The 26,288-nt window shown below is 39.0% G+C and overlaps 1 protein-coding gene across 7 annotated transcripts in view; it reads right to left on the bottom strand.

The window, feature by feature from the left end:
• LOC149160309 (lysine-specific demethylase JMJ18-like) overlaps window positions 1-26,288 on the bottom strand; it is a 153,456-nt gene that overhangs the window by 72,365 nt on the left and 54,803 nt on the right. For 3 of the 7 annotated variants that reach the window (XM_089436692.1, XM_089436690.1, XM_089436691.1), the window contains 7 exons: window positions 26,020-26,092; window positions 25,794-25,913; window positions 25,297-25,368; window positions 25,118-25,195; window positions 24,441-24,965; window positions 24,046-24,270; window positions 4,820-4,981 (listed from right to left, as the gene is read on the bottom strand). In XM_089436692.1, coding sequence (XP_089292818.1) covers window positions 4,820-4,981; window positions 24,046-24,270; window positions 24,441-24,965; window positions 25,118-25,195; window positions 25,297-25,368; window positions 25,794-25,913; window positions 26,020-26,088 — 1,251 coding nt within the window. In that variant the 5' untranslated portion in view covers window positions 26,089-26,092. Of the gene's footprint in view, window positions 1-4,819; window positions 4,982-24,045; window positions 24,271-24,440; window positions 24,966-25,117; window positions 25,196-25,296; window positions 25,369-25,793; window positions 25,915-26,019; window positions 26,093-26,288 lie in introns of all 7 variants that reach the window. The other 4 variants (XM_089436695.1, XM_089436693.1, XM_089436694.1 and 1 more) reach the window with 2 other exon arrangements.

Raw genomic sequence — 26,288 nt, 5'->3', positions numbered from 1 at the left:
TCTCCACCAATTTTCATGGCTAGAGAACATCCGATGCTACCCTAAATCAACACTCCCTCTTAACGAGGACTGTGCTCTAGCAATACTCCATACTGAGCATCACTCTGACTATATGACACCGGTACCTGTGCTGATGCTAGACCTCCACCCCCCAACATCCTCTGCACTGCTGCATCCTGTAATGCTGCCCATGCCTCTGCCTCTGCCACTGTTGCATCTGTACGGCAACTCCCTCTACATTCGTGTTGTTGTTGATCCTTTCTCCCAACACTACATCTGCACTGCAACTCCCTTTGCATCCGTGCTACTGTTGGTCCTTCTTCCCAACACTGCATCTGCACTGCAACCTCTTCTCATCATGCTGCATCGTGTTACTACTGACTGCTACTGTGATGCAACATCACCCCCATTTCTGCGACTGAAATGGATTCTTTATCATGCCCATCTTTTCCCTAAAATAATCAAACTTTGTTCTTCCAAGGGCCTTGGTGAGGATGTTTGCCACCTGTTCTCCTGTAGGAGTGTAGCTAAACTATACAGCTCCTCGTTGGACACAGTCTTTGACAAAGTGACACCGAATATCAATATGCTTTAACCGATCGTGAAACATTGGATTCTCAGAGAGCTTGATGCAACTCTTATTATCACACATGATCCCGGTAGCCTCCATATTTCTTCTGAATAGGTTCACAAGCAATTTTCTAAGCCACGTGGCCTCGCACGAAGCTGTGCTCGCAGCCATATATTCTGCCTCAGCTGAGCTCAGAGCTACGGATTTTTGTTTCCTACTGCACCAGGAGGTCATTCTTGATCCAATGTTGAAACAGTACCCAAAGGTACTTTTCTAATCCACTGAACTTCTAGCCCAATCTGCATTAGTAAATCCACTCAATCTGATATCCTTACTCCTGGTGTACAAGAGTCCATAATCGATTATTCCCTGTATATACCTGAGAACATGTTTGGTTGCTGCCCAATGCGCCCTCTTCGGCTCCACCATGAACTGACTGAGGGTGTTGACAACGTAACAAATGTCTGGCCTAGTATTGACCAGATACATCAGGGACCCTATGAGCTACCTGTATAAGGTGGGATCAACATCCTTGTCTTCTGATGCATCAATTTTCTTCCAGTTGGTGATCATTGGAGTAGCCATGGGTCTACAATCCTCCATCCTGAATCTCTTCAGAATTTTTGTAGCATATCTCCCTTGTCCAAGGAAGATCTCCCCCTTTTGCTGCCAAACTTCCAACCCCAGGAAATAATGCATCTGTCCCAAATCCTTCATGTCAAATTTTGTGGCTAGATTCTTCTTGCAGTTCCCAATGAGCCTAGATGATCCTGTCAAAAAGAGATATCCACATATAATACTAGGATTAAAGGCTCATTCTCTACAACTAGATAGTAGAGATTGGAATTTGCGTCACTCTTGACAAATCCCATCTTCTGCAAGTAACCACCAATTCAACCATACCATGCTCTAAGTGCCTATTTCAGCCCATACAAAGCTTTCTTCAATCTACATACATGAGACTTCTTCTCATGTGTCTCAAAGCCTTCTGGTTGTTCAATGTATACCTGGCTACTGGCGCGAAGGTCTTTTCGTAGTCAATTCCTTCCTTCTGAGCATACCCCTTCGCCACAAACTTGGCTTTGTATTTTTCCACACTACCGTCTATAGCGTATTTAATCTTGTAGATCCATCTCGAACCTACCACTGATCTGTCTTGAGGCCTTGGCACTACCTCCCAGACATCGTTCACCATTATGGAGTTGTACCCCTCTACCATCGCATCCAACCAAACCTGATGTTGAGCAGCCTCCTGAAAACTGGTAGGCTCCCCATCTTGAGCTACTAGTGCCTGATATCAATCTGATTGTTTTCTCTCCCTCTTATTGTTCCTTGGTGCACTAATGAAATCCACTAGATCTCGCAGAATCTGACGAAGTTCCCTGCTCGTTCTTCCTCTACCAGCAGGTGCTGCTGTTAACTCCTCCTCCTCCTGTGATTCTTCATGATCCGAGGAAGAATTCTTTACTTCCGTTGGTTGAAGAGGTTTGACCAATGGCTCCTCTTTTGACTGCACCTCAGAAGGCATTTCTCGAGATTTTTTGAAAGCCCTGTCCTCCATGAACTTCACATCTCATCGAACACTACCTTCCTGCTCCCTAGAAGACAGATTTTGTATGCCTTAGTGTTCTAGCTATATCCCACTAGATATCCTTTCTCTGCAGTTTGATCCAGCTTCTTCCTCTTTTCCTCGAGTATGTGGCAATATGCTAAGCTCCCAAATATCCTGAAATGACTGACTTTAGGCATCTTCCCTGTGAAGACTTTCTCTGGAGTAATCTTACCCAATGCCCGATGAGAAGTTCTATTTCGAACATAGACTGTCGTGTTGCATGCTTCTGCCCACAGGAATTTTGGCATATCCTGATCATACATCATGGCCCCAGTTGCTTCTGTGATAGTCCTATTCTTCCTTTCTGATACTCCATTCTGCTCTGGATTGTAAGGAGCCTTCCACTCTCTTCTGATGCCCTCCTTAGCGTAAAAATCAGTGAAGTCCTTATCGACATACTCTCCACTATTATCAAAGCGCAAAACTTTTATTTTCTTCCCAGTCAGATTCTCCACCACAGCCTTGAACTCTTTTAATCGACAAAAAATCTCGTCCTTGGTTTTCAGAAAATAAATCCAATTTCTCCTTGAGTGGCCATCAATGAACGTGACGAAGTACTCAGCACCACTAAGAGCTTTAGTGGACATAGGTCCGTAGATATCTGAGTGTATCAATCCTAGTACACTCTTGGCCCTGTTTTTACTTCTAGGAAATGTTGCTTTGGCATACTTCTAGGAAATGTTGTTTTGGCATACTTTCCCAGAGCACATCCTCTGCATACATCATCTCGTTCTGTACTAAGATCCAGAACTCCTGTTACAATGTTCTTGAGAATTCTCAGAGCCCCATGGCGCAAATGTCCCATTCTTCTATGCCATAGTTCGTTCAAATCCTTGTCTCCATGACTGCCTATTAGTGCCATTGGTGATTCTAGTTTTAGTCTGTACAACCTGTTACTTCTGATCCTGATCTGCACTTTCTTTTTCCAGCTCAGGTGTTTGACGTATGCTTTCTCCTTGATGAAGAAAACGTCATAGCCTTTGCCTTGAAGTTGCGACATGGAAAGTAAGTTCATCCCCAATCCTGGTACATGCAACACATTGGTAGCACAGAACCGCTCTCCCGTTTCTGTTTGAAAAACTATGGTACCCTTCCCTACTAGAGTAGACTTTACCTTATTCCCCATCGTGATCTGAAAATTCATCCTTTCCTCCTGATAATCTGAGAAACATTCCCGGATTCCCGTCATATGCCAAGAGGCTCCACTATCTATATACCATACCTCTGATGATGCAAAGCTGGTCACACAAGCCACTTCTTCTTCCAGCCTGGAAGCCAACATAGAGAAATTGAAATTACTATCTCTTGTGCAATCTTTTGAAAATCTGTGCGATTCTCCTGATGTAGATGCCTCTGCATCATGGTCTTGACCAATAATTGATTTTCCCTTCCTGTCTCTGATTACTTGCTCTGATACCATGTGAAAATTCTATCACTGCAGCAACTGATTTATTTTACCTACTTATTTCCCAATAAGTTATTTACAAAAAAACACTTCAGTGAACATTAAAATAAATTACGCTGCAGATATCACAGAAACAACTCGAATGTAGACCAAGCAGGAAGATTGGTTTACTTGCACTACAACTTAAGGTTGTTGTCGCATTATTGTGAAGCAATGAAAAATGATAGAAAATATGTGACTTGGGACAACAATCCAAAAGAGGCTAATTGGAAGGATTTAACCATAGTTTTAGAGTCACTGGAAGCTGAAATTTTTGGTGATCATGATGGTGATATGCCACCCCCATTCACTAGCATGATTCAGATACAGAAGCTTTTCCTTTGGCTTCAGAACATCTAGCATTACCTGGAAGCAATGTAGTGTTGGTTGTGTTCCACAAACACTTCCACCTACTCCTTCTCCTCTTCTTCATAGATTATGGGAAAAAGAAACTAAAAGAATCTCATGGAAAGAGGAAGCTTAGTAGATACCAGATCTCTTTCTCTTTTTCTTGTTTAGAATTAGACTCTAGAGTTTAGTATTTTGTCTTTAGTGTGGCATATTTTGTAAACATTATATGACAGATTAAGTTTGAACTTTGAACTTTGAACCTACCTTTGAATTGTTGACTAAATTGTACAACTCTTTGGTAACAAATATGATGCTTTGATTCATTTTGTGTGTTGATGTTATCTACTACAATTTGTCAATGACAAAAATTATATGTTGAAACTCGAAGGTAGGTCATTGATCATTTGACGACAATGTTATAATATCAAATGATTGATGTTATATGTGTACCAACTGGTTGATGCTTTACTGATCATCATTAATCCAGTAGTTAAATCTATGTTTTCATGTTTCTGCAGTTGCATGTTTTCATATTTTTGTACTTCATTCAGCATTCTGCATGTTATGTGTGTGTGTATTATATAAAAACACTCCACTCCTGGAAGCTTTTTGAAAATTGCACTTCAGACTCCACTCCATGCTCCCAACAGCCTTGCATTGGACATTAATAAAATTATCTTATCTTGTATATAGATACACACTTATATAATCACAAGGTTTCCCCCTTCTAATAATACAAGATTTGTTTAAGACATCATGAACATCGGTTACATATTCCAGCAATAAAAAGAAAAATTCCTATATATATATCATTCTATACAGCTACTAAGGTGGCACTTACCAACTTCTGTAACAGGTCAGGTTGCTCTTCAAAAAGATCTGGCAAATGCTTTCTCATTGCATGTTCAAACTTTACTGCTGCAGAGCCTGGGACACCATACCAAACCTTAGGAGCACCCCAGTGCAAATAGTTCAAAGAGTAAAAGTGATGATCCTCAACATGCTGCAACAACACAATACAGAGTTCAGAAATCAAATTACATGCCTATTCTTTTTCCGCGAGAAACATGTAAAGTTGTCTATTGAATTCCTATCATATGTCAATTAAGTTAATCATGTAGAAATCTCCTTGAACTACTCTTTATGGTTATAGCTTTCAAAGAGCATATACCATGTGATCTTGACTGAATCACAGATTGTTACAAGATGTTTGTTTTCCATAATTCTTGAATCAACTGTTTGTTGACTAGATTTCCATTGGAAGAGACAGATCTTTGCGTGAAAAGGGTTTCTCCTAAAGGAAAAGTATTTAAGAAAATACAACTTGAAAGATCTTTCGACACTTGATGATGAGTGCTAAAACAATGATAAAAAAATAGCACCAACACCAATAGGAAGTGAAAACAAAAGTACTAGCATTTCAAGTTTATTTGGGAGAAATTGCGAACAAGATATTATAGTATACTCTTTCATCATTTGTGTTTTGTTTTCTACTACATTTTGTTAGTATTTTACTGATTGAGCTAGCAGTTTTAAACAGGAATAGTTATCATTACGTATTAAAAATAAGCACGGGACGGAAGGATATCTCTTTGAAACCATTAATAAAAGCCTACATTCCAATCATTTGAACATATTTTCCTCTGCATTCTCCGCTGAGAATGTGAACCATATAAAGTTCTAACCTGCCGTGTATGTGTCAAACAAGATCTATGTTGCATGTTTTTGTCCAAAAGAATTATGAAATGCCAAAATATATTTTGACAGAACTACAGTAAAATGAAAAACAGGGAAAGGGAAGAAACTACCTTTCACATAATGCCAGTCTAAGCACCTTTAACAAACAGCAAATCATTTGGACTCACTTTTGCACTGGTTTTGATGCCACAAGAATATATATTCTAACATCCTGCTGCAGTGGGTGGACTTTCTAAAGACCAGCTGCAACCTACTTGGTTCTCCCTCATTGACCATAATCTCAAGAGAGAATAAAAAGGTGATTACAAAATAAATGGTGTTAAAATTAGCAACTAGGGCCAAACTCCACATGGGTCATCTTAGTTATGACAGCTGATATTTTTCTTGGATTTCTGAGGTGTTAGATTGATCTAGAGATCATCCGATTCTGACATGTACAAATGAAGTTATGAATTTATTTTGTTTATGGACAAATTGTCAAGGTCGGCCAGCAAACTTATCTAGGCTCAGAAGCCCAACAGTCACGTCTATTCATCCTCAACGTTTGCTATAAATACATGATGCCTCATCCTCATTCGGACACACTCATCTTCATGCATCTCTCTCTCTCCTCATTGATTGGGTACGGATTTCTGGGCAGCAACTCTCTCCACACATGCGAAGGAAAGGAAGGATAAATTTCTGTTTTGGACGTTGACCAGGTTTGACTGAATTTCCAGATTGTTGTTTTGGGCTGCGTTGACCAAGCGTTGACCTGTTTGACTGCGTTTTTGTGAGGGTTATCTCTGATTGGGCAAGCTGCATTTCTGGGCACAGAAATTGAGGCAATCTGTTGACTGTTTGACCAGCGTTGACTGTGGTTAGGGCTGACCGCAGGTTGACTGTTTGACCAGACTTTGACTGGGCTGAATTTGACTATTTTGAGGGCTGATTCATCTTGCTGTTTGGAGGCCAAAGTTGACTGAAGTTGACCGAATTGTTGAGGGTCAAATCTGCTTTGTTGACCAGCGTTGACTTTTCTGGTTAGGGGTCTTTTGTTGTTGTTATAAATTATCAGATTTGTAAATTGTACTATCTCTCTCTGCTAAACTATTGAAGACTATGAGAAGAATTGATCAAGGGTTTCCCCACATTGGGGTTTGTTCCTGGCTGGTGCCACATCTTGTGTCTTCTTGTCTTGGCTTGTCTTCTACTGTTTATGTTTATGTTCTATCTGTGTTTTATTATCATGTTGATGTGATTGCTAAACTAGATATTGATATTGGGCTAATAAAGAAATTGAAGTAAAATTGCTCTAAAGCATAGAACATACCATTGTTGCCTAAAATTAACAAATGGATTGTAGTCTATCTTGAGGTTGCTTGAATCTCACACCTTATATTGTTATTCATAGTTCTCTTTCTATGTTAAGATGTTCACATTACCACTGTTTTTCTGGATAAATATACCTTTATACAACAAATGGTTTGACGTGTCCTTTGGGCCAAATCAAGGATTGCACTAATTGGATCTTGGAACAAGCTAATCACCACATTATTTTCAACTGCACAACTTACCATAGAATCTCCGAGAGGTTTCACAGAAACTATGGGATAGAAATGGAAGAAGTTGAGAACTCTTCCTACCCTAGTTTTATAATAGCATTGTTCTATTTGTTACATAGACATTGCTTTACGATTGTTCCAAATAATCATATTTATATTGGGCCCTCATTTGCAATCATATCATAATTTTTCCCATACATTTTTCAATATATTATTTATTTATTCTAAATAGATATCTTTATTTTTCAAATATTTTGAATATCTAGTTCATTGCAGGTTTGGTTATCACATTATCTTTCATGGGTGAGCTCACTCAAAAAAGTTATTGGGTCCTTAAGAGAAGGGGTTGTCAGGAGCTAGAGCTCTTTGATATACATGTGGGGTTTGTTGTCACACAAAATGTCTAGGCACCACGACAACGGCTCATATCAGGGGCTGTGACCCTCATCCCCAATCTCTCCATTTGAGTTGTCTCCTAACAGCAAGGTAAGGGGGGTAGACCCTACGGAAATGGAATGAAGGGGAACTAGTTGGGAACCACCCAGTTTGGGAGACACAGTCAAGCGACCAAGTACTTGTTTTATATTTAGCAAGACTTATAGGATTCAATTAGATTTAAATGATTGATACCAGTGCCTTATGGAGTCAACTATCTTGCTAGGAAATTTAGGACCAAGTAAAGGATGGACAATTGTTGCTAAGGAAAAAGTTATTATGATGAAAAGAGATGCAAGATGCGATTAGCAAAGGAATGAGTGAGTAGTCTTAAGGTAGGATCATTTAAGACTCAAGTACGTAGTATTGATTAACATTATGACAAGAGTACTTAATGAAATAAAGAGGCAATCTTATACAAGACAAAGTGCCAAATATCTCAAGTGCCAACAAGATACACAAGATAACCAAGATGACCACAAGATATATGCTCTTAAAGAAAGATCACTAATATGCCAAAAATTCATAATAACCACAAGGCAATAATGATATTAATGTCAAGAAAGAGAACTAGAGCATTTATCCAATTTATGCTTCAGGACAATTCTTCAATAAGATTATCAACGCTCCCTTTAAACAATTAGGATTCTTCCAAGATAATGTCAATGCCAATGACCATTAGATTCAAACCATTCAATTATTTTCAAATTACTCACTATTATGCAAAAGGAGTAAATCACCTTCAATGCTACTTAGATCAAAGAGAATTATATTTCAATGCAATTACCATTTACAAGTCAAAGCACAAGAAATGCTTTAGAAAGATAAATATTGACTATTCCCAAGTTAAATGTTCTTTAGGGAAGCAAGCTTACATATGTGATTTTGAAGTAGGAAATCAAAAGACAACAAGCACTTAGACTTGAAATCCAATATCAAAAAAACCACTAAAATTTGTTGATGTAATCTATGCAAACAACTGCCCTTACAAATGAAACAAAAGCATTTATTTTCAAAGATAATATCTATGGCAACATTTATGTTTTCAGAGACAATAAGAGCAGCAAAAAAAGAAAAAAGATTTATGATAGCAAAGAAATGCTTGCTGCAAACAAATATATCAATCCTCTGAAAACTTGTGACAGTCACCTTCACAATGATGTTAGAGCACTTAAATTTCATAAATTGGTTTTTTGGACAGCAGTAAATTGTTTTATAACAGCAGTGAAATTACGATGCTAATTTAATGCCAAACCAAAGAACAAATATGTCAAACAATTCTCAGTTAACTATCTCTTAGAAAGATGCAAATTTCTGTTATGAAAATTATAGGATAGCAAACATTAAAATATCAGTCCCTAGAATTTGCTTCAGCCTTACTAGTGATGAAAACAATGATTAAAATGACTGGAACAGCAGTAGATCAAATTTATTTTCAGCGCTTTAAACTTCATAAATGCATTCAGGACAACAGTAAGTTACCAATGAATTTTAGATCTCTGCCAATTGTTGTCTTGCCAATTTGTTCAGTTAATGTCACTGTTTAGGAATTAATGTTTTAATTATTTAGACAGTGAAAGAAAAAGGGTTTAGAAGCGAAACCTGAGGCCCTATGCCTTGAAGTTACTTGTCAAAATCTTCAGTGATGAGCAAATCTGAAAAACACAAATCTTCAACCAATCTTCTCTTCAAAAATGTGTCAAATAAGAATTTTAACTTCTCCCTTCAGTTCAGATTTGAATGGCAAAAAGCCTTATCCAAACTCGGAAATATTTCGAAATTTTGCGACTTTGTATCTCATAAATTCATGACACCCCAGATCTGAAATTTCATTGAATGATCCTTGAATTATTTGGCCCTGTAAACAAAAATGAGACTAAATCTTTCCCTCCAGTGCCTAGATCTATCTTAAAATCCAAAACTTTCCTCAAATAATCTCATATCTGAAGCCTTTAATGAAAGATCTTATTGTTTCTTTCTTGCAAAATTTTGAGCTTAGATCTTGCCCTTCGGGGTCTAGATCTGGCTCAGATCTGAAGATTTCCTTGGCTGATTTCTCAGATTTATTCCTGCACAAGTGAAAAGATAAAAACCCAATGCCCAATATGTACAAAAATATAGAGAAAATCCCAAAAACCCAAGTGTTAAAATTCAAAATTATGTGACAAAATTTCAGATCTACACAAGTAAATAACAAATCTATACAAATAATTTACAGATCTATACAAATCATTTACAGATCTTGTTGGACATTTGATGGTATGTAGGTGGCTGGTTGTGTAAGTGTTGGCATTGATGTCAAACAAGGCTTAACCTGATGATTGGGCTTCATGCCTTGGTGGTTGTGATTTCAGCTGTGCAGAGACTTTGGAGCCCTCCTTGAGGTAGCAAATGGGCTCAACGATCAATTGGACCTCCTCCATTGGTTAGTGCTCAAAATAAGCTTTCCAGCGGTATGAGGGAGTCCCAGAATGAACTTTTGAATCAAACGTTAGAGTCAATCGAAGTTATGTCTCTCCAAACCAGAAGACAAAGGAAAATGGTTTGGTGTCCTTCTGACACGTGTCCAATCGGAGGTCCCAACATATTGCACATCGGTGTTCAAAGGTTCTAAGGAGCAGCGCACAGCGATTGCAAATTTCTGATCAGCGATTAGCAATATCACATGTCGAAGGTCCCAACATATCGGCAATCGGAGGACTCCAAGGTGCGGCGCAACAGCTAAGGTAATTCGCCAATCAACGAACATCAATTGAATAAAATAGGTCGACACTGTGCATCCTTTGTTAAATCGTTGGGAGATCCAAAGAGAAATTTACAAAGGAATTTGATGTAAAACAAGGGTAGGCAAGGCCCCTTTCTCTCTCCTCCAGGCAGAACACGTGGTGGCATCTGGTTGGTTCCAATGTGAACACATGGTAGGATCCGATTGGTTTCAATAATGCCAAGTGGTTGCTGACGTCAGCATGGCGTGGCAGTATGGAGGGACACGTGGCAGGCAATTTTGGTGTTTTGAGGTGGCTTAATGGGCCATTTTTAGGTGACACGTGTCACCACTCAGAAGACGCCACATGGCGAAGATGACGTCACATTAGCAATCGATGATTAGAGGTTTGCGATGGTCAGCACATTTGCTACAATGGGGAATCATCGATTTGAGGGCTAGCAAGTGGTTGCAAAGTCTTAAGGAACCAAAGGCTAGGGCTTAGCAAAGGAACCTACAGGCAATCGATAATCGACGCTTTATGGTTGTTGGCATAAGGAGGAACAGGTAGAAATCCCCGATAAAAGGGCTTCATTGGTATTAAGTGCATGTGTTTGAAACAAACATGAAACCAAAGGCAAAGAAGATAACAAAGGAAATATAGCCCCCGTCGAGGGTCTGGAGGTCTTAGCGCCTTGAGGCTAAGCCCTCGGTCACCGCCCTCGGTCCTATGATGGAAGTTTGATAAGGGTCAAATCAAAAGGGGCTAGACATAATCAGAGGTCGACAATCAGCTATTTTGTAGCATTACACCACTACACAGCACCGCGATGAAAAGCTCTGATATGATGGTATAGGGAGCCATTAAAGATGTATGAATCAGCAGTTGTGGTCTTGAATGCAGAACAGTAAGGTTGATGGTCGAAGACTTCCCGTGCACGCATTGTAAATATAAATGAAGAACAGAGACTCCATGAGGATGTACAACTAAATCTCTGCAAGCCATAAATATGCATGGGGAGTCTCTATGAAAAATGTAAGGAGGACTGAGAGTTAATACACAGCATGGAGAGTCAGTTGTATAACAGAGAAGTGATCGTCACCCATCCTTATGAGTTTAATGCAACGACTAAACTGGAGTTTACATAAATCAGCAAAAGAATGGGGTGCCATGCTAGGGGTACATGCATGGGTAGAATTGATGATGAAGTGACTACATCGAGCCAAGAGAAGCACAAGAACAAAACTGTGAACCTCCATTGAGCTAAGGGAAAGTGTGTGCATAGCTGCGAGAGTGTAGAGCAGTGAGTTGTGAATTGGAGTAGAGTGTTGCAAGGGTAGCGCTATGGTGAAACAGTGGACAGTCCTGAGCAAAGAAAGTAGAGCACAGAGCAAGTGTTGCAGTGGGCAACAAGAGGAAGACTGCCACAAGTGTTCAGAAAGCAGAGTGCAGAAGTTGAATCTGCAGACAGCCATTAAGTTGGTATTTTACTTGTAATTTGTATGCCTCTGTTTTCAATATGAAAATTGTATGAAATAGTAAAACACTGGCAGTGGCAAGTTGGTACTTGCTAAACAAAAGAGGTTGGTGCCTCTTGGCAAGTTGGTGCTTGCTAAACAAAAGGGGGTTGGTGCCTCCAGTGAGTGGGTGCTCACAAACAAACAGATGTAATTAAGTTGGTGCTTAAATTACATCATAAAACAAACAACAAATTGGTGTTTTTTTCCCTCTGGGTTTCCACATGAAAACACTGTGTCAAATGTATGTTGGTCATGAGATTGTTGTTTGAGTATGTGTTCTGAAAGTTTATAAGATTTACTGCTTTATGAATGAATGCTTTCACATATGAAAGAACATAAGAAGGAACTATAAGCACAGTAAGAAAAGAAAATAAAGAGTTTCTTAAATTACTGATTCACCCCCCCCGCCCACCTCTCAGCAATTCCTTAATTCCAACAATTGGTATCGGAGCAAAGTTCCTTCAATAACAGTTTAACCACTGGAAGGTATATCCTTAAGGAATTATGAATAGGCAAGAGAGTCAAGAAGTTTACTTGAGTAGGGTACCGGTCTTTGATGGAGCCAATTATGCCTTTTGGAAAGTAAGAATGGAGGCATATCTTATGTCCCTGGGGGTAGATGTTTGGACCTCAGTACTAGTAAATTACAATGTCCCAGATATTCCCCCCACAGATGCAGATGGCAAGAAACTGTATCTAAGAAATGGTAAAGCCAAGCATGCCATTCTTGCTAGTCTCAGTCAATCAAAACTTGTGAAGGTTATGCACTGTAAGTCTACTTATGAGATGTGGGAGAAGCTTAACCAGTGTCATGAAGGAGATGACAAAGTGAAGCAAGCAAAACTTCAAACTTTCAGAATGAGGTTTGAAAGCTTGAAGATGACTGAGAATGAAAGCATAGTTGAGTACTTCCTCAGAGTTGATGAAGTAGTTAATATGATTAGAGGACTTGGTGAGGAAGTCAAGGAATAGTTGATCGTTCAAAAAGTATTAAGATCTCTACCCATGAGATTTAATGCCAAAATCTCAGCTATAGAGGAAATGGTCAACCTAAAGGATCTCAAGATGGATCAATTACATGGTACTCTCACAGTCTATGAGATGAGAGTAGGAATGGAGAAATCTGAACCAAAGGAAGTTGCATTCAGAGTATCCAATAAGGGCAAGGAACACAGAGTTCATCAAGACTACTCTAGCAGTGAATCTAATCAGGATCTGGATCAACTAGCCAGAAAACTGAAGCGAGGCTCTAGTAAATATAAAGGGAAGTTGCCCTTTAAGTGTTTCAACTGTGGAAGAGTTGGACATTTCTCTTCCAAATGCCCTTACAAAGAGGGGACTGAAAGAGAAGAAGGTCTGAAATTTAGAAATAAGTCTCAGACATTTCAAAAGAAGAAACCCTACAAGAAGAAGGGGTTCTATTCCAAAGAGGATAGTTCGGACTTGGAATCACACTGTGAAGACTCATCGGAAAAAAAGTCAAATGAGTATCTTCTTATGGCCCTCGAAACAAACTCCAAGAAACAAGGTCTTATGGACTCTGAAGAGGAAGGAGTGGTAGATCTTGAGGGAGAACTCATCAGTGCCCTTGACGAGTTGAAGAAAGCAAGAAAGAAAAATAAGCAGTTGAAGGAACAATTGCAGCGTTTACAAGAAGGAATGTATAACTCAAATAATAAGGAGTTTGCATATCAGAAAGAAAAACTTGAAGAGGCTATCAAGAGCAAGGATAGTATAGCTCTTCTGCTGAAAGGAGAACAAGGAAATCGTGAGAAGCTAGAAGAGGAGAACAAGCAGCTAAAACAGGAGCTGCTCAAGTTGAAAAGGGAAATGACCTCAAAAATTTGCAAAGATGATTTTTTGTCTTTAAAGGTTGAATTGGAGGAAGCCAGATGAAAAGAAGAGGTACTTCAAGATATGATTCAAGAATGGGAAGAAAACTACCAGTATCTTGAAGCAGAGGTGGTCTCTCTAAGAACTGACCTTGAGAAAGCAAAGACCGAGAAGGGTCTAAGTGAGAGATTTGTTGAAGGGACTAGAAGACTAAATCAGATTCTGAGCTGTCAAAGGCCCTCAGGAATCAGAACCGGACTGGGGTACTCAAAGGAACAAGAATCTTCTATTGGGAAGAAGAAGATAAACTTCAGGTCCACAAGAGTTGAAGAACCACAAAGTCATAGGAGGAATCATCATGAAAGAGTTCATGAAGACAAAAGAGCAATCAGACAAAGAGGAGACCATCAATGGAGGACGAGTCAAACAGACAGTTGACCAAGGTATTTCTCTGCTAAACCTCATAATGTTTTTGACAATAGGCGTGCCTACTTATTTTATGGTCACTGCTACAAGTGTCATATATTTGGACACAAAGCTATTAATTGTAGAAGTGTCAAAGTTGAAAGAGATGAAAATCTCAGGTTTAATTCACACCAGACTGCTAAGTCACAAGATTATAGGAATCGGAATGCCTTCGCTCCCCTACAAAGCGAAGTTGAATGTTTTAAATGTAATAATTTCAAGCACAAGGCCAGTGAGTGTAGAAGCAGGTTTGAATACCTATCTAAATCTCAAACTGACAGACAGACTCACATACAAAAGGATAAAAGAAGTTGGAAACAAAAGACCAAAAAGAGCATGCCATGTGGGCTCGCCTTATCAGTGCATGATAAAGAAAACAAATGGTATGTAGATAGTGGTTGTTCCAAACACATGACTGGAGACAAGAGCAAGTTTTTGTCACTAAAATAAAAAGACAGAGGAGGCAATGTCACCTTTGGCAACAATGCTCCAGCAAGAATCAAAGGAAAAGGAGTGGTCAGTCTTGATCAGAAGACAAAAGCACAAAATGTGTTGTATGTGGAAGGCCTCAAACACAATCTGCTAAGTGTTAGCCAGATGTGTGACAACGGCTATGATGTGACCTTCTGATCTAAAGATTGTGAGATCCGAAATATAAAAAATGGAAAACTAGTGGGGAAGGTAGTCAGGACTCACAATAACGTTTATGTGTTTGATGACTCAAGGGTCAGTTGTTACTTGAGCAAAACCAGCGAAGCACGATTGTGGCATAAGAGGCTCGGACACATGAATTTTGATAGCTTGATAAGGATAAGCAAGATAGGCACGGTAAAAGGATTACCTAGATTGTCAAGGCTTGATAACACCATTTGCAAGTCATGTCAATTCTGCAAGCAGACTAGGGCTAGTTTCAAAACGAAAGATTTCTCCTCATCCAGACCTATGGAGCTTATTCACACTGATATTTGTGGCCCCACAAGAACAAAAACATCAAAAGGAGAAAGGTACTTCCTGTTGTTCATTGATGATTACACGAGGGCTACTTGGATTCTCCTCCTAAAAGAAAAGTTGGAAGCATTTGAGCACTTCAAGAAGTTTAAGGCTCAGGTAGAGAATGAGAAAGATTTGAAGATAAAATGCTTGAGATTAGACAGAGGGGGAGAGTTCACCTCAAAAGAGTTTGAAGAATTCTATGAAGAGCAAGGTATTAAAAGGCAGTTTTCAGTGGCCAGAACTCAGCAAAATGGAGTCGTGGAGAGGAAGAATCAAACAATCCAGGAAATGACCAAAGCGATGTTAGATGAAGCAGGAATGGATCACCACTTCTGGGGAGAAGCAACTCAGGTAGCAGTATACTTGCCAAACAAAACTCATCTCAAAACTGACAACGACAAAACTCCATATGAGTTATGGAAGGGTAGATCTGCATTAGTTAAACACCTCAAGGTGTTTGGGAGCAAGTGTTTCATTAAAAGAAATGAAAAGAACCTTAGAAAGCTTGACTCACACACTGATGAAGGAATACTGCTTGGATACTGTATTCGAAGCAAAGGGTACAAATGCTACAACAAGAGGACAAGGAAGATAGAAGACTGCATTGACATAGTGGTTGATGAAGTAGGCTCACAACCTAAACCCTCCAAAAGTAACTTGGACTCAGATGATGAAGAGAGTTCAGAGTTGAGGGACACAGATCTGAATGAAACAAATTCAGACAATGAAGGTGAGGAAGCAAGCACATCTTCAAGGCCAAAAATGCCTTCTAGGTATGTGCAAAAGGAACACCCTGAGAGTCAAATTCTTGGAGATCAAAGAAAGGGTGTCCAAACCAGAAGGAGACTTGTGGGAAATACAAATCATGCAAATTTGGCTCTACTATCACAAATAGAACCCAAAAACCTCTATCAAGCAAGTGAAGATAAGTTTTGGGTGAAAGCCATGAATGAAGAGCTAGACCAAATTGAAAAGAATGACACATGGGAGCTTGTCCCAAGACCAAAAGAGAAAAATGTTATTGGAACCAAGTGGGTTTTCAAGAATAAGCTGAATGAAAAAGGTCAAGTAATCAGGAACAAAGCTCGATTGGTTTGCAAAGGGTATGCCCAGTTAGAAGGGGTGGACTTTGAAGAAAACTTTGCACTAGTAGCCCAACTAGAAGCCATAAGAATCTTCCTTGCTCTTTCCATTCACAAGAACATCAAAGTTTATCAAATGGATGTAAAGTCTGCCTTTCTCAATGGAGACTTAGAAGAGGAGGTTTACATTGAGCAGCCTGAAAGTTTTCTGCTCTCCTTTGATGAAGGGCTTGTATGCAAATTAAAGAAGGCTATGTATGGTTTGAAACAGGCCCCTAGAGCCTAGTATGAAAGGCTGGATAAGTATCTCCAACAACAAGGTTTTAAGAAAGGCTCAGTTGACAGCAATCTCTATGTAAAATCTGAAGATGATCATCTACTGATAGTGGTTGTGTATGTGGATGACATCATATTTGGCAGCGATGTGGAGCAGCTGGGGCATCAATTTACAAACTATATGCAACCAAAGTTTGAAATGTCCATGATTGGTGATTTATCCTTCTTGGGTCTACAAATTACTTAGTCCCCACGAGGAGTTTTTATATCTCAATCCAAATACCTCAAGGAAACTTTGAAGAAATTTGGAATGGAGGACTACAAACCTATCAGCACACCCATGACTACAAGTTGTAAATTGTGCAAGGAAGATGCAACGCCACAGGTAAATCAGACTAAATACAAATCGATGATAGAAAGTGTATTGTATCTGACAGCTTGAAGGTCAGATATCATGCAAGCAGTGGGAATTGTTGCAAGATTTCAGGCTTGTCCACGAGAAAGTCATGTCATCGTTGTTAAGAGGATTTTCAAATATCTTCAAGGTACAACAAAGTATGGGTTGTGGTATCCCAGGAGTAAAGACTTCAATCTGAAGGCCTACACAAATGCAGATTGGGCTGGAAGTCTAGATGACATGAAGAGTACTTCTAGTGCAACTTTCTTTTTAGGTGACTACTTGGTATCGTGGGTTAGCAAGAAGCAGGGCTCCATCTCTCTATCGACTGTGAAGCAAAATATAATGCTGCTGTGACTTGTACACAAATTCTATGGATGAAGAAAACCTTAAAGGATATACAGGTAGAGTTGCCTAATCCCATTCCAATAATGTGTGACAACACTAGTGCAATCAGCATCAATCCAGTCATACATTCAAAAACCAAGCACATTCCTATCAAGTATCATTTCTTGAGGGAACAAGTTGCAGCCAATACTGTTAAACTTGTATATGTGCCCACTAAAGAGAAACTGGCAGATATCTTTACCAAGCCACTTGCAAGAGAACCATTTGAGTATCTCAGGCAGCAGATAGGAGTTGTGACTCCTCCCTCCAAATGACTTCATTTTGGTAGGAGGTGGCAACTACTCAGCAGAAGGAACTCATGGCAGAGTAGGTTGCATTGGTTCAGGGGGAGTGCAAGTGAAGTTTTCTTTGCCACTAATGTCAAAGGGGGAGAAATTTGGCATCAGAGCAAACCATGCCAAGCCTGAGGGGGAGTCTGCAGTGTTTCCATCAATGCCAAAGGGGGAGATTGTTGGACATTTGATGGTATGTAGGTGGTTGGCTGTGTAAGTGTTGGCATTGATGTCAAACAAGGCTCAGCCTGATGATTGGGCTTCATGCCTTGGTGGTTGTGATTCCAGCTATGCAGAGATTTTGGACCCCTTTGTGAAGTTGCATATGGGCTCAAAGATCAATCGAACCTCCTCCATTGGATAGTGCTCAGAATAAGCTTTCCAGCGGTATGTGGAAGTCCCAGAATGGACTTCTGGATCAAAAGTTAGAGCTAGTTGAAGTTCTGTCTCTCCAAACCAGAAGACAAAGGAAAATGGTTTGGTGTCCTTCTGACACATGTCCAATCAGAGGTCCCAACATATCGCACATCGGCGTTCAGAGGTTCTAAGGAGCAATGCACAACGATTGCGAATTTCCGATCAGGGATTAGCGATATCACTTGTCGGAGGTCCCAGCATATCGTCAATCAAAGGACTCCAAGGTGCGGCGCAATAGCTAAGGCAATTTGTCGATCAGCGAACGCCGATTGAGTAAAATAAGCCGACACTGTGCATCCTTTGTTAAATCGCTAGGAGATCCAAAGAGAAATTTACAAAGGAATTTGATATAAAACAAGGGTAGGCAAGGCCCCTTTCTCTCTCCTCCAAGCAAGACACGTGGTGGAATCCAGTTGGTTCCGATGTGGACACAAGGCAGGATTTGATTGGTTCCGATAATGCCAAGTGGTTGCTAACGTTAGCATGACTTGGCGGTATGGAGGGACACGTGGCAAGTAGTTTTGGTGTTTTGAGGTGACCTAATGGACCATATTCAGATGACACATGTCACCACTCAAAAGACACCACGCGGCAGCAATGACATCACATCAACAATCGGCGATCGTAGGTTTGCGATGGTTGGCACATTTGCTACAATGGGGAATAGCCGATTTGAGGGCTAACAGGTGGTCACAAAGTCTTAAGGAACCAAAGGCTAGGGCTTAGCAGAGGAACCTATAGGCAATCGATGCTTTATGCTTGCTGGCATAAGGAGCAACAGGTAGAAATCCTCGATAGAAGGGCTTCATTGGTATTAAGCGCCTGTGTTTGAAACAAACACGAAACCAAAGGCAAAGGGGATAACAAAGGAAATATAGCCCCTGTCGAGGGTCTTGAGGTCTTGGCGCCTTGAGGCTGAGCCCTCGGTCCTATGATGGAAGTTTGATAAGGGTCAAATCAAAATGGGCTAGACATAATCGGAGGTCGGCAATCAACTATTTTGTAGCGTTACACCACTACACAGCACCGTGATGAAAAGCTCTAATATGATGGTACAGGGAGCCATTAGAGATGTATGAATCGGCAGTTGTGGTCTTGAATGCAGAACAGTAAGGTTGATGGCCAAAGACTTCCCGTGCACGCATTTTAAATATAAATGAAGAACAGAGACTCCATGAGGATGTACAGCGAAATTTCTACAAGCCATAAATATGCATGGGGAGTCTCTGTGAAAAATGTGAGGACTGAGAGTTAATACACAACATGGAGAATCAGTTGTATAATAGAGAAGTGATCATCGCCCATCCTTATGAGTTTAATGCAACGACTGAACTGGAGTTTGCATAAATCAGCAGAAGAATGGGGTGTCATGCCAGGGGTACATGCGTGGGTAGAATTGATGATGACATTGACTACATCGAGCCAAGAGCAGCATATGAACAAAACTATGAACCTCCATTGAGCTAAGGGGAAGTGTGTGCATACTTGCGAGAATGCAGAGCAATGAGCTATGAATTGGAGAAGAGTGTTGCAAGGGTAGTGCTGTGGTGAAACAGTGGAGAGCCCTGAGCAGTGAGCGGTGTATTGGCGAAGAGTGTTGCAAGGATAGTGATGTGGTCAAACAGTGGAGAGCCCTGAGCAGAGAAAGCAAAGCACAGAGCAAGTGTTGCAGTGGGCAGCAAGAGGAAGACTGCCACAAGTGTTCGCAGAGTGCAGAAGTTGAATCTATAGACAGCCATTAAGTTGGTATTTTACTTGTAATTTGTATGCCTCTGTTATCATTATGAAAATTGTATGAAATAGTAAAACAGTGGTAGTGGCAAGTTGGTGCTTGCTAAAAAAAAGAGGTTTGTGCCTCTAGGCAAGTTCGTGCTTGCTAAACAAAAGAGTTTGGTGCCTCTTGGCAAGTTGGTGTTTGCTAAACAAAAGGGGGTTGGTGCCTCCAGTGAGTGGGTGCTCACAAACAAACAGATGTAACTAAGTTGGTGCTTAAATTACATCATAAAACAAACAACAAATTGGTGTTTTTTCCCTCTGGCTTTCCACGTGAAAACACTGTGTCAAATGTATGTTGATCACGAGATTGTTGTTTGCGTAAGTGTTCTGAAAGTTTACAAGATTTACTGCTTTATGAATGAATGCTTTCACATATGAAATAACATAAGAAGGAACTATAAGCACAGTAAGAAAATAAAATAAAGAGTTTCATAAATCACTGGTTCACCCCCCCAGCAATTCCTTAATTCCAACAGATCTATCAAATCTTAAGAGTATGAGTCCAACTCCGCTCCCAAATCTGATAATCTAAAGCTCTTACAAGCTAGATCTATCAATTTTGCACAAGTTATAAAAGATATTTAAAAATTTTAATGAAGTACTAGCCCAAAAACACCCTGCAAAAAAATAGATTGTTAGATAATCTCGGAGTTTTAATCCGAAAGACTCTCCAGATCTCAATTTTTGGGAGTCGGCTATTCCAACCGAGGACTTCCCCAATGCCCTAAATCTCTGAATAAAGATGACTTCTGCACACTTAAAATATAAACCGTCAAATTAATAGAGGTATAAAATAACGATTAAATCTTCAAAGATTGGAGATACCTGCCAATTGAATAATAATCTTAACGTTATCTTAAAACCCAACAATTTAAGAAAGATACCTGTGCAATAAATTGATCTACAGGAGCTATTAACTAGCAGCTTATAAATAATATCACCAAAAATTTTAAACACACACTACCATAAGATAACAGAAAGGAACAGTGCCATCAAGTAAGACCCCAAAGACTTTGCATTGTATTATTCCAAAAAAGTTTACAAGAGCTTCGACAGCTAGTACACGATTCAACGATCGGATGAAAAATAGGCTGACACCAACTTCTAATTTATAGATAAATTCTCCAAATGCTAATTCACTTGATCCCCGTCAAAGTAATCTCGACCCTTGAAAAAGACTTGATTATCTTTTAATCTCGTCCATCGAATTATTTATTTTTTGAGGAATTTCGAATTTTTCATTTAATTTCTTTTTTATTGACTCATTTAATTATTTTGAGTTAATTTTCCCAAAAAATTGACTTTGACTTAACCACCAAGACCCAAGGGTCCAAAATTTCTTGATCTTTTCAATATTCCCTTGGCTAAGGACCTCCAAAAATTAATTTTTTTAACCCCTACGAATTTTACCTTTGGAGAATTTAATTTACCTAGGACATAAAAATAATTAAATTTATAGCTTAGGATTTTTAATTTAATTTGGTCAGAAAATTTAATTAATTGACTTATGAGGGGATTAATTATTTTTCCAACCCTCTAATACTTAGCCATGGTGTCTAATTATGAGGGACCATGCACTAAATATTTTTTACATCAAGATTTTACATTTTAATACATGAAGAGGGAAAGTCCGTTCGTTATAGACCCTCAAAAATACCCATTTCTGTGACACCAAATATAATGCAGTAGACCAAGTGACTTGCAATAAAATAATCTAGCCAGTTAGCTAGGATTATTCCCAAATCACTTTTACATAGACTCGATCTAAAACACTAGAACTCGCCTAAGATCTTAACGACAAAATCCACTCTAGCTTTGGAGTAAGAGTGGAGGGAAAAACGTTGCTGATAATTTGTTTCTAGAGACACAGATGAATCAGTGATACAAGAAACCTCCTAAAATGGAGATCGTCACCAAAATCATAGGTTTAGCTAGGTTGTTACATATAGACGCAATCATACTGAGATTATTTACATTTTATATATGCAGAATGGGCTGACATATTCATAAAACTATCGGCTGATGATGAAGTCTGAATGGCACGGACACTTGAACATGATGGATCCCTTTTGCAAAAAAAGGGGTGTACTGATATGGGGTCATTGACACAGAGTGGTCAACAGGGTCCAACAATAGTACTCAACCCAATATCTCAAGGCACTAACTACTTGACTACCTGGGTACTAGAGAGTGGTTTCCCTAAGTGTTGCTCTTAGTGTACTATAGCAACAAGACAATCAATTAATTTATCTAAAACCGGTTTCAGCCTTAGGTATACCTAGGGCACTTCCTATATACCTAAAGGTATGCGGAAGTGAGATTCCATATATGCGGTAAGAGGTAACAAGGGTTTCCAACAATATGATTCTATTAGAGTTTGTTGTGTGTATTCTTCTCTTACCATACTTTTACCCATTGAGCAACAAATCATTGTGCTATTTAAATACGTCAGAACATGTCACTAAAAGAAAATTTAAAATGAGCTTCCTAACACTAGAAAAAGCTCTTAAAATCCCCAAAAAAATCTTCTCCACAGTAGAGTTTGAGGCTGAAAATGTAAAATGATCACAACTTCTACTATACTTCTTAGGTTGGCTATTATGATCCCAATTATGAAATGCTAAAGTTTCTCTGGATCTATTAGCATTGGTTTGACTGAAATTTATACACTTTATCAAAAGATATCTAATCTGCGAAATATGCAGCCTTTCCAGAACACACCCTAGAAAAAACTGAATATAAATCAACGGTATCTCCACTTCCCACACTCGGTTTTGGATGACATTTTTTTTTATTGGATATTTCTTTGAGAGAAATTCAATTCTAGGATTGGATTCTCCAAATTTTGTACAAAAGGTTTCAAAAATCAAAATAAATGCTTCCATCCTCTTTTCTCCATCAAAAATCAGCAAAGAGAAAAAATCTCCCACTCTCTGCCCAAAAACTCTCACTTAATGCCCAAGAAAGAGCTTTCATACCCCACTTATAGTGTGATTAACTCCAAAACTTCAAAGCATTCATAAAAAACATAGCGCAAAACACACTAACATAAGAGAACAGAGAGATAAATCTTGAAAAAAATGTCTTTGATAATCAAAAATAGAAAGCTATTTTCACTTGCCTATTCAAGGGAGCAACTTTCAAGAGCAATGCTCCAAATACAATCACAATTCTTAACAAAGGATTACATAACCTTCTATTCAATATATAGTTATTCATAGACAATCTTAACTACCTATGGGCCCACTTGTAATGAAATGCTACTAACTAGTTTGATGTTTATTAATAAAGAGAACCTCTTTTACAATAAGTGACTGTTAACTAATTATTTAATGAGCCTTATTCGAGGAAGGGGGCCTCATACATTGATAAAGTATCTAAACAAAGGGGTTATGGTAGGACCCTAACACAAACATTTAATTGAAGAGATGCCCCAGTGCAAAATATGGTAATGAATCAAACTGGCTCCCAAAATGACACACTCTATCAACTGGTGGAGAGAATAATGCAGAGCAAACCAACTCTTGAGTTGAGAACAACCAGGCCCAACAATCCAACCAAGACAGGCCAAGTGCAATAAACCAAGACAATGACAGTTGAAGAAGCTTACTGTTCTCTGGACTGGCTAGCTATCTCGAATGGCCGTTGCGTATATTTTAAAAATATAAAGGAAATGATAGTATGAGGTCTGTTGCAAAGTGTCTTTGTCCATGGCTAGTAAAATCTCCTTGCCCCTTCATATGTAGATGTTCTGAATATTTGGGGAAAGGTTTTGCTGGCTGGCTCTCAAGTTCCGTATGATATGAATGGGAACCCTGTAACCCCTGTGCAAACCTCAGTCTACCATCTCACTGAACATAAATTTTGTAGCAAGGAAGGAAATATGTTTTTGTTAAAAATAAAAGTTCTATTTAGATTTAGTTATATCTTAAGCTAATGTTGGTTGTATAGGTGATTGTCTCTCTCTAGAAGACATGAGTTTTGTATCTTACTTTTGAAATTTTACTTTCTCTCTCCAACATATGCACATACTTTAATATCAAATGGCAATTGTGTTAAAATGAAGCTTTAAAGTTTAAAGTATAGGAAGATTTCAATTGAAACAGGCAAAAGTATTGTTTTATTTGAGGAAGAAATAGTGAATACTGAAAGAATATTTATTCAAGGAAAAAGATTTGGATTTTGTTTAGCAACAAGCAATGTTTGACATGAAAAATAAAAAAGAACTACTAGCATCCACTCTTACCCAACAAAATGATGAAAAGCACATCCCTAAGTACAGCCATGGAACTATCACTCCAGATATATCTCCATCTTCAAAAGAAAGCATTGATCCTGGGAGCCGTGCAATGTTATTTAGATTCCAACCTGATGCTGCATAGAGATCCGCAGCTTCAGTTGGTGTTGCCAACTTTGCTTTTGGAAATCCACTCCCAAACTTCCCAGTCTCCACATCCGCCCCATACAATACCTGATAAATAGTAATGTCTTAATCAATACTATTTGATCAAAATGAGCTCCTGAAAAGTATAATGTACTTTTTCCATAAGCATCTTCAGTTTGAAATACATGAGAGGCCAGAGATATTTTCATTTAGTTTAAGGAAACAAGCAATCTGCTTCGGGCATTGCTGTAGCAAACCTCTATTTGTTCAGTTGGTTTCTGTACCACGCGCCAATATTCACCTTCAATATTTTCGACAGAAGGTGCCCACCTTCCTTTCAACCCCCCAACGGCAATGCAATCTGAATTTGATTCCACCTCCTGAACCCTGAAATACTGATCTTTGAATTCATTAGCATATTTTTGAAATGCCTCCAATGTAAATTCTGGTCCGCAATCAAATCCAAAGTTGTCATCGTCCTTACGTGCCAAACAATCTGCCTGAGAATCTGAAACATACTGTTCATGACCAAAATGTCCACTCATGGTTGAAAGTCTTCTCTTTTTATGACATGCACCATTCACGCTTGTGGACACAGATTGTCTGATTTGAAGCTTGTGAATTTGTTGAACCCGTGTATGGAATCGAGTCTTTTGCCACTTAATTTTATCTCTGAGGGGGCACGGTGGCCGCCAAGAAGCAGGAGGAACAATTCGACAAATGCCATATGGCTCTGCTATTGGGCGTATGCTTGCAATATACTTTAGCGTGTCCTTAAACTCCTGAAAGACAAAGCATCAAACGTTTTATCTTTGAAGTTTGAACCAAGAACTAAAAGTGTCCAAGTCCAAACCAACAAGTAGACATTAACTACCAACCACATCACAAATAAGTCGCACTATTTAAACCTGCCAACATGTTGCAGGTTACAGACCTCTTCATTAGGATAAAATGCCGGTGCAGCATCAAGTACAGGCCGGCATCCTTTTTCTGGGAGCCATCTTGCTGTCACCTGCTCAACAAGGGCGGAAGATGAAATCATTCACCAAATAGTCATCAGACAGTGTACAGTCACAAAGTAACGTATATCTTCGAAAGAAATTTCACAATAACCTTTTGACAGTTGTTGCATCTCAAACACCCACGAAGAACTCCCCTTGGTAAAGACAAATTTGTAGAGTAAGCCTGCAAAGTGCTTATTACTTAAGGTAACAGGAAAACGGTACAAGGTAAAACAATTTAACATCCCCAGGGTTAATTTACATTAGCTTTTATGCAAATGAAAGTAACAAAGATTTCATATTAGTTTCTAAATTCTAATGTTTGGAAAGAAAATTTCGAAGACAATACAGAGAAATTTTCATAGCAACAATAGTCTATATCTTAAATCACTCAACGAACTAGCTAATGGATTCCCGATGAAGGGAAATAACTATGGTGCTAAGTTCTAACGATCCTTAATTATGGATAAAAGTTTGTCACAAGACATCAAATGATATATTTTAATCAATACATGCAAATAGGCTATTAATACATTAGATACATGTATGTAGAGATAGTTATATTTCAAAAGAACATCAAAACATAATTTGCCTAGAAAACAAACACACCTGGGAAGATTTGTCCATGTTCAATTGTGGAATGACATCAGAGTCTCCAGGGTCCGTGCAAGGTCTACTCTTGGGACATCTAATCATCTCTTCAGCGTTGCAATCTGCAAAAGTATACTTCTGTTGTGTGCAACAGGTTTTAAGGCTCAGTTAGAAGCAATGCCTGCATTATCAAACAGACTTTCTAAGAAAGAATTGCTCATGACAAACAATTAGTCGAGCTTACCGATCTTGATCTTGATCTTGATCTCTCCTTGTTTGTGTGGGCTTCAAAGCAACTTGAATCCATCATCATGAATCTGCAACCAAGAGCATATATGATTCAAAGAATGGCTCACATCTATGCAAGAGAGGGAGGATAGATAACTTTGAAGCCCGTTGATCTTCAAACTAAATAACAAACATTCCAATCCAGCAAAGAATAATAATATATTAATTTGATGTCCATTGTTCTTCAAACTCAGCAAATACTCTATGGTTCATCGAGAATAGAAA

This window comes from Pinus tabuliformis, chromosome 5_2, assembly GCF_031772625.1.
Source record: "Pinus tabuliformis cultivar Carrire ecotype Pingquan chromosome 5_2, CPIR1, whole genome shotgun sequence".
NCBI classification, from domain to species: domain Eukaryota; kingdom Viridiplantae; phylum Streptophyta; class Pinopsida; order Pinales; family Pinaceae; genus Pinus; species Pinus tabuliformis.
The sequence above is the reverse complement of the archived record's forward strand: the minus strand, read 5'-3'. Positions and strand labels throughout refer to the sequence as shown.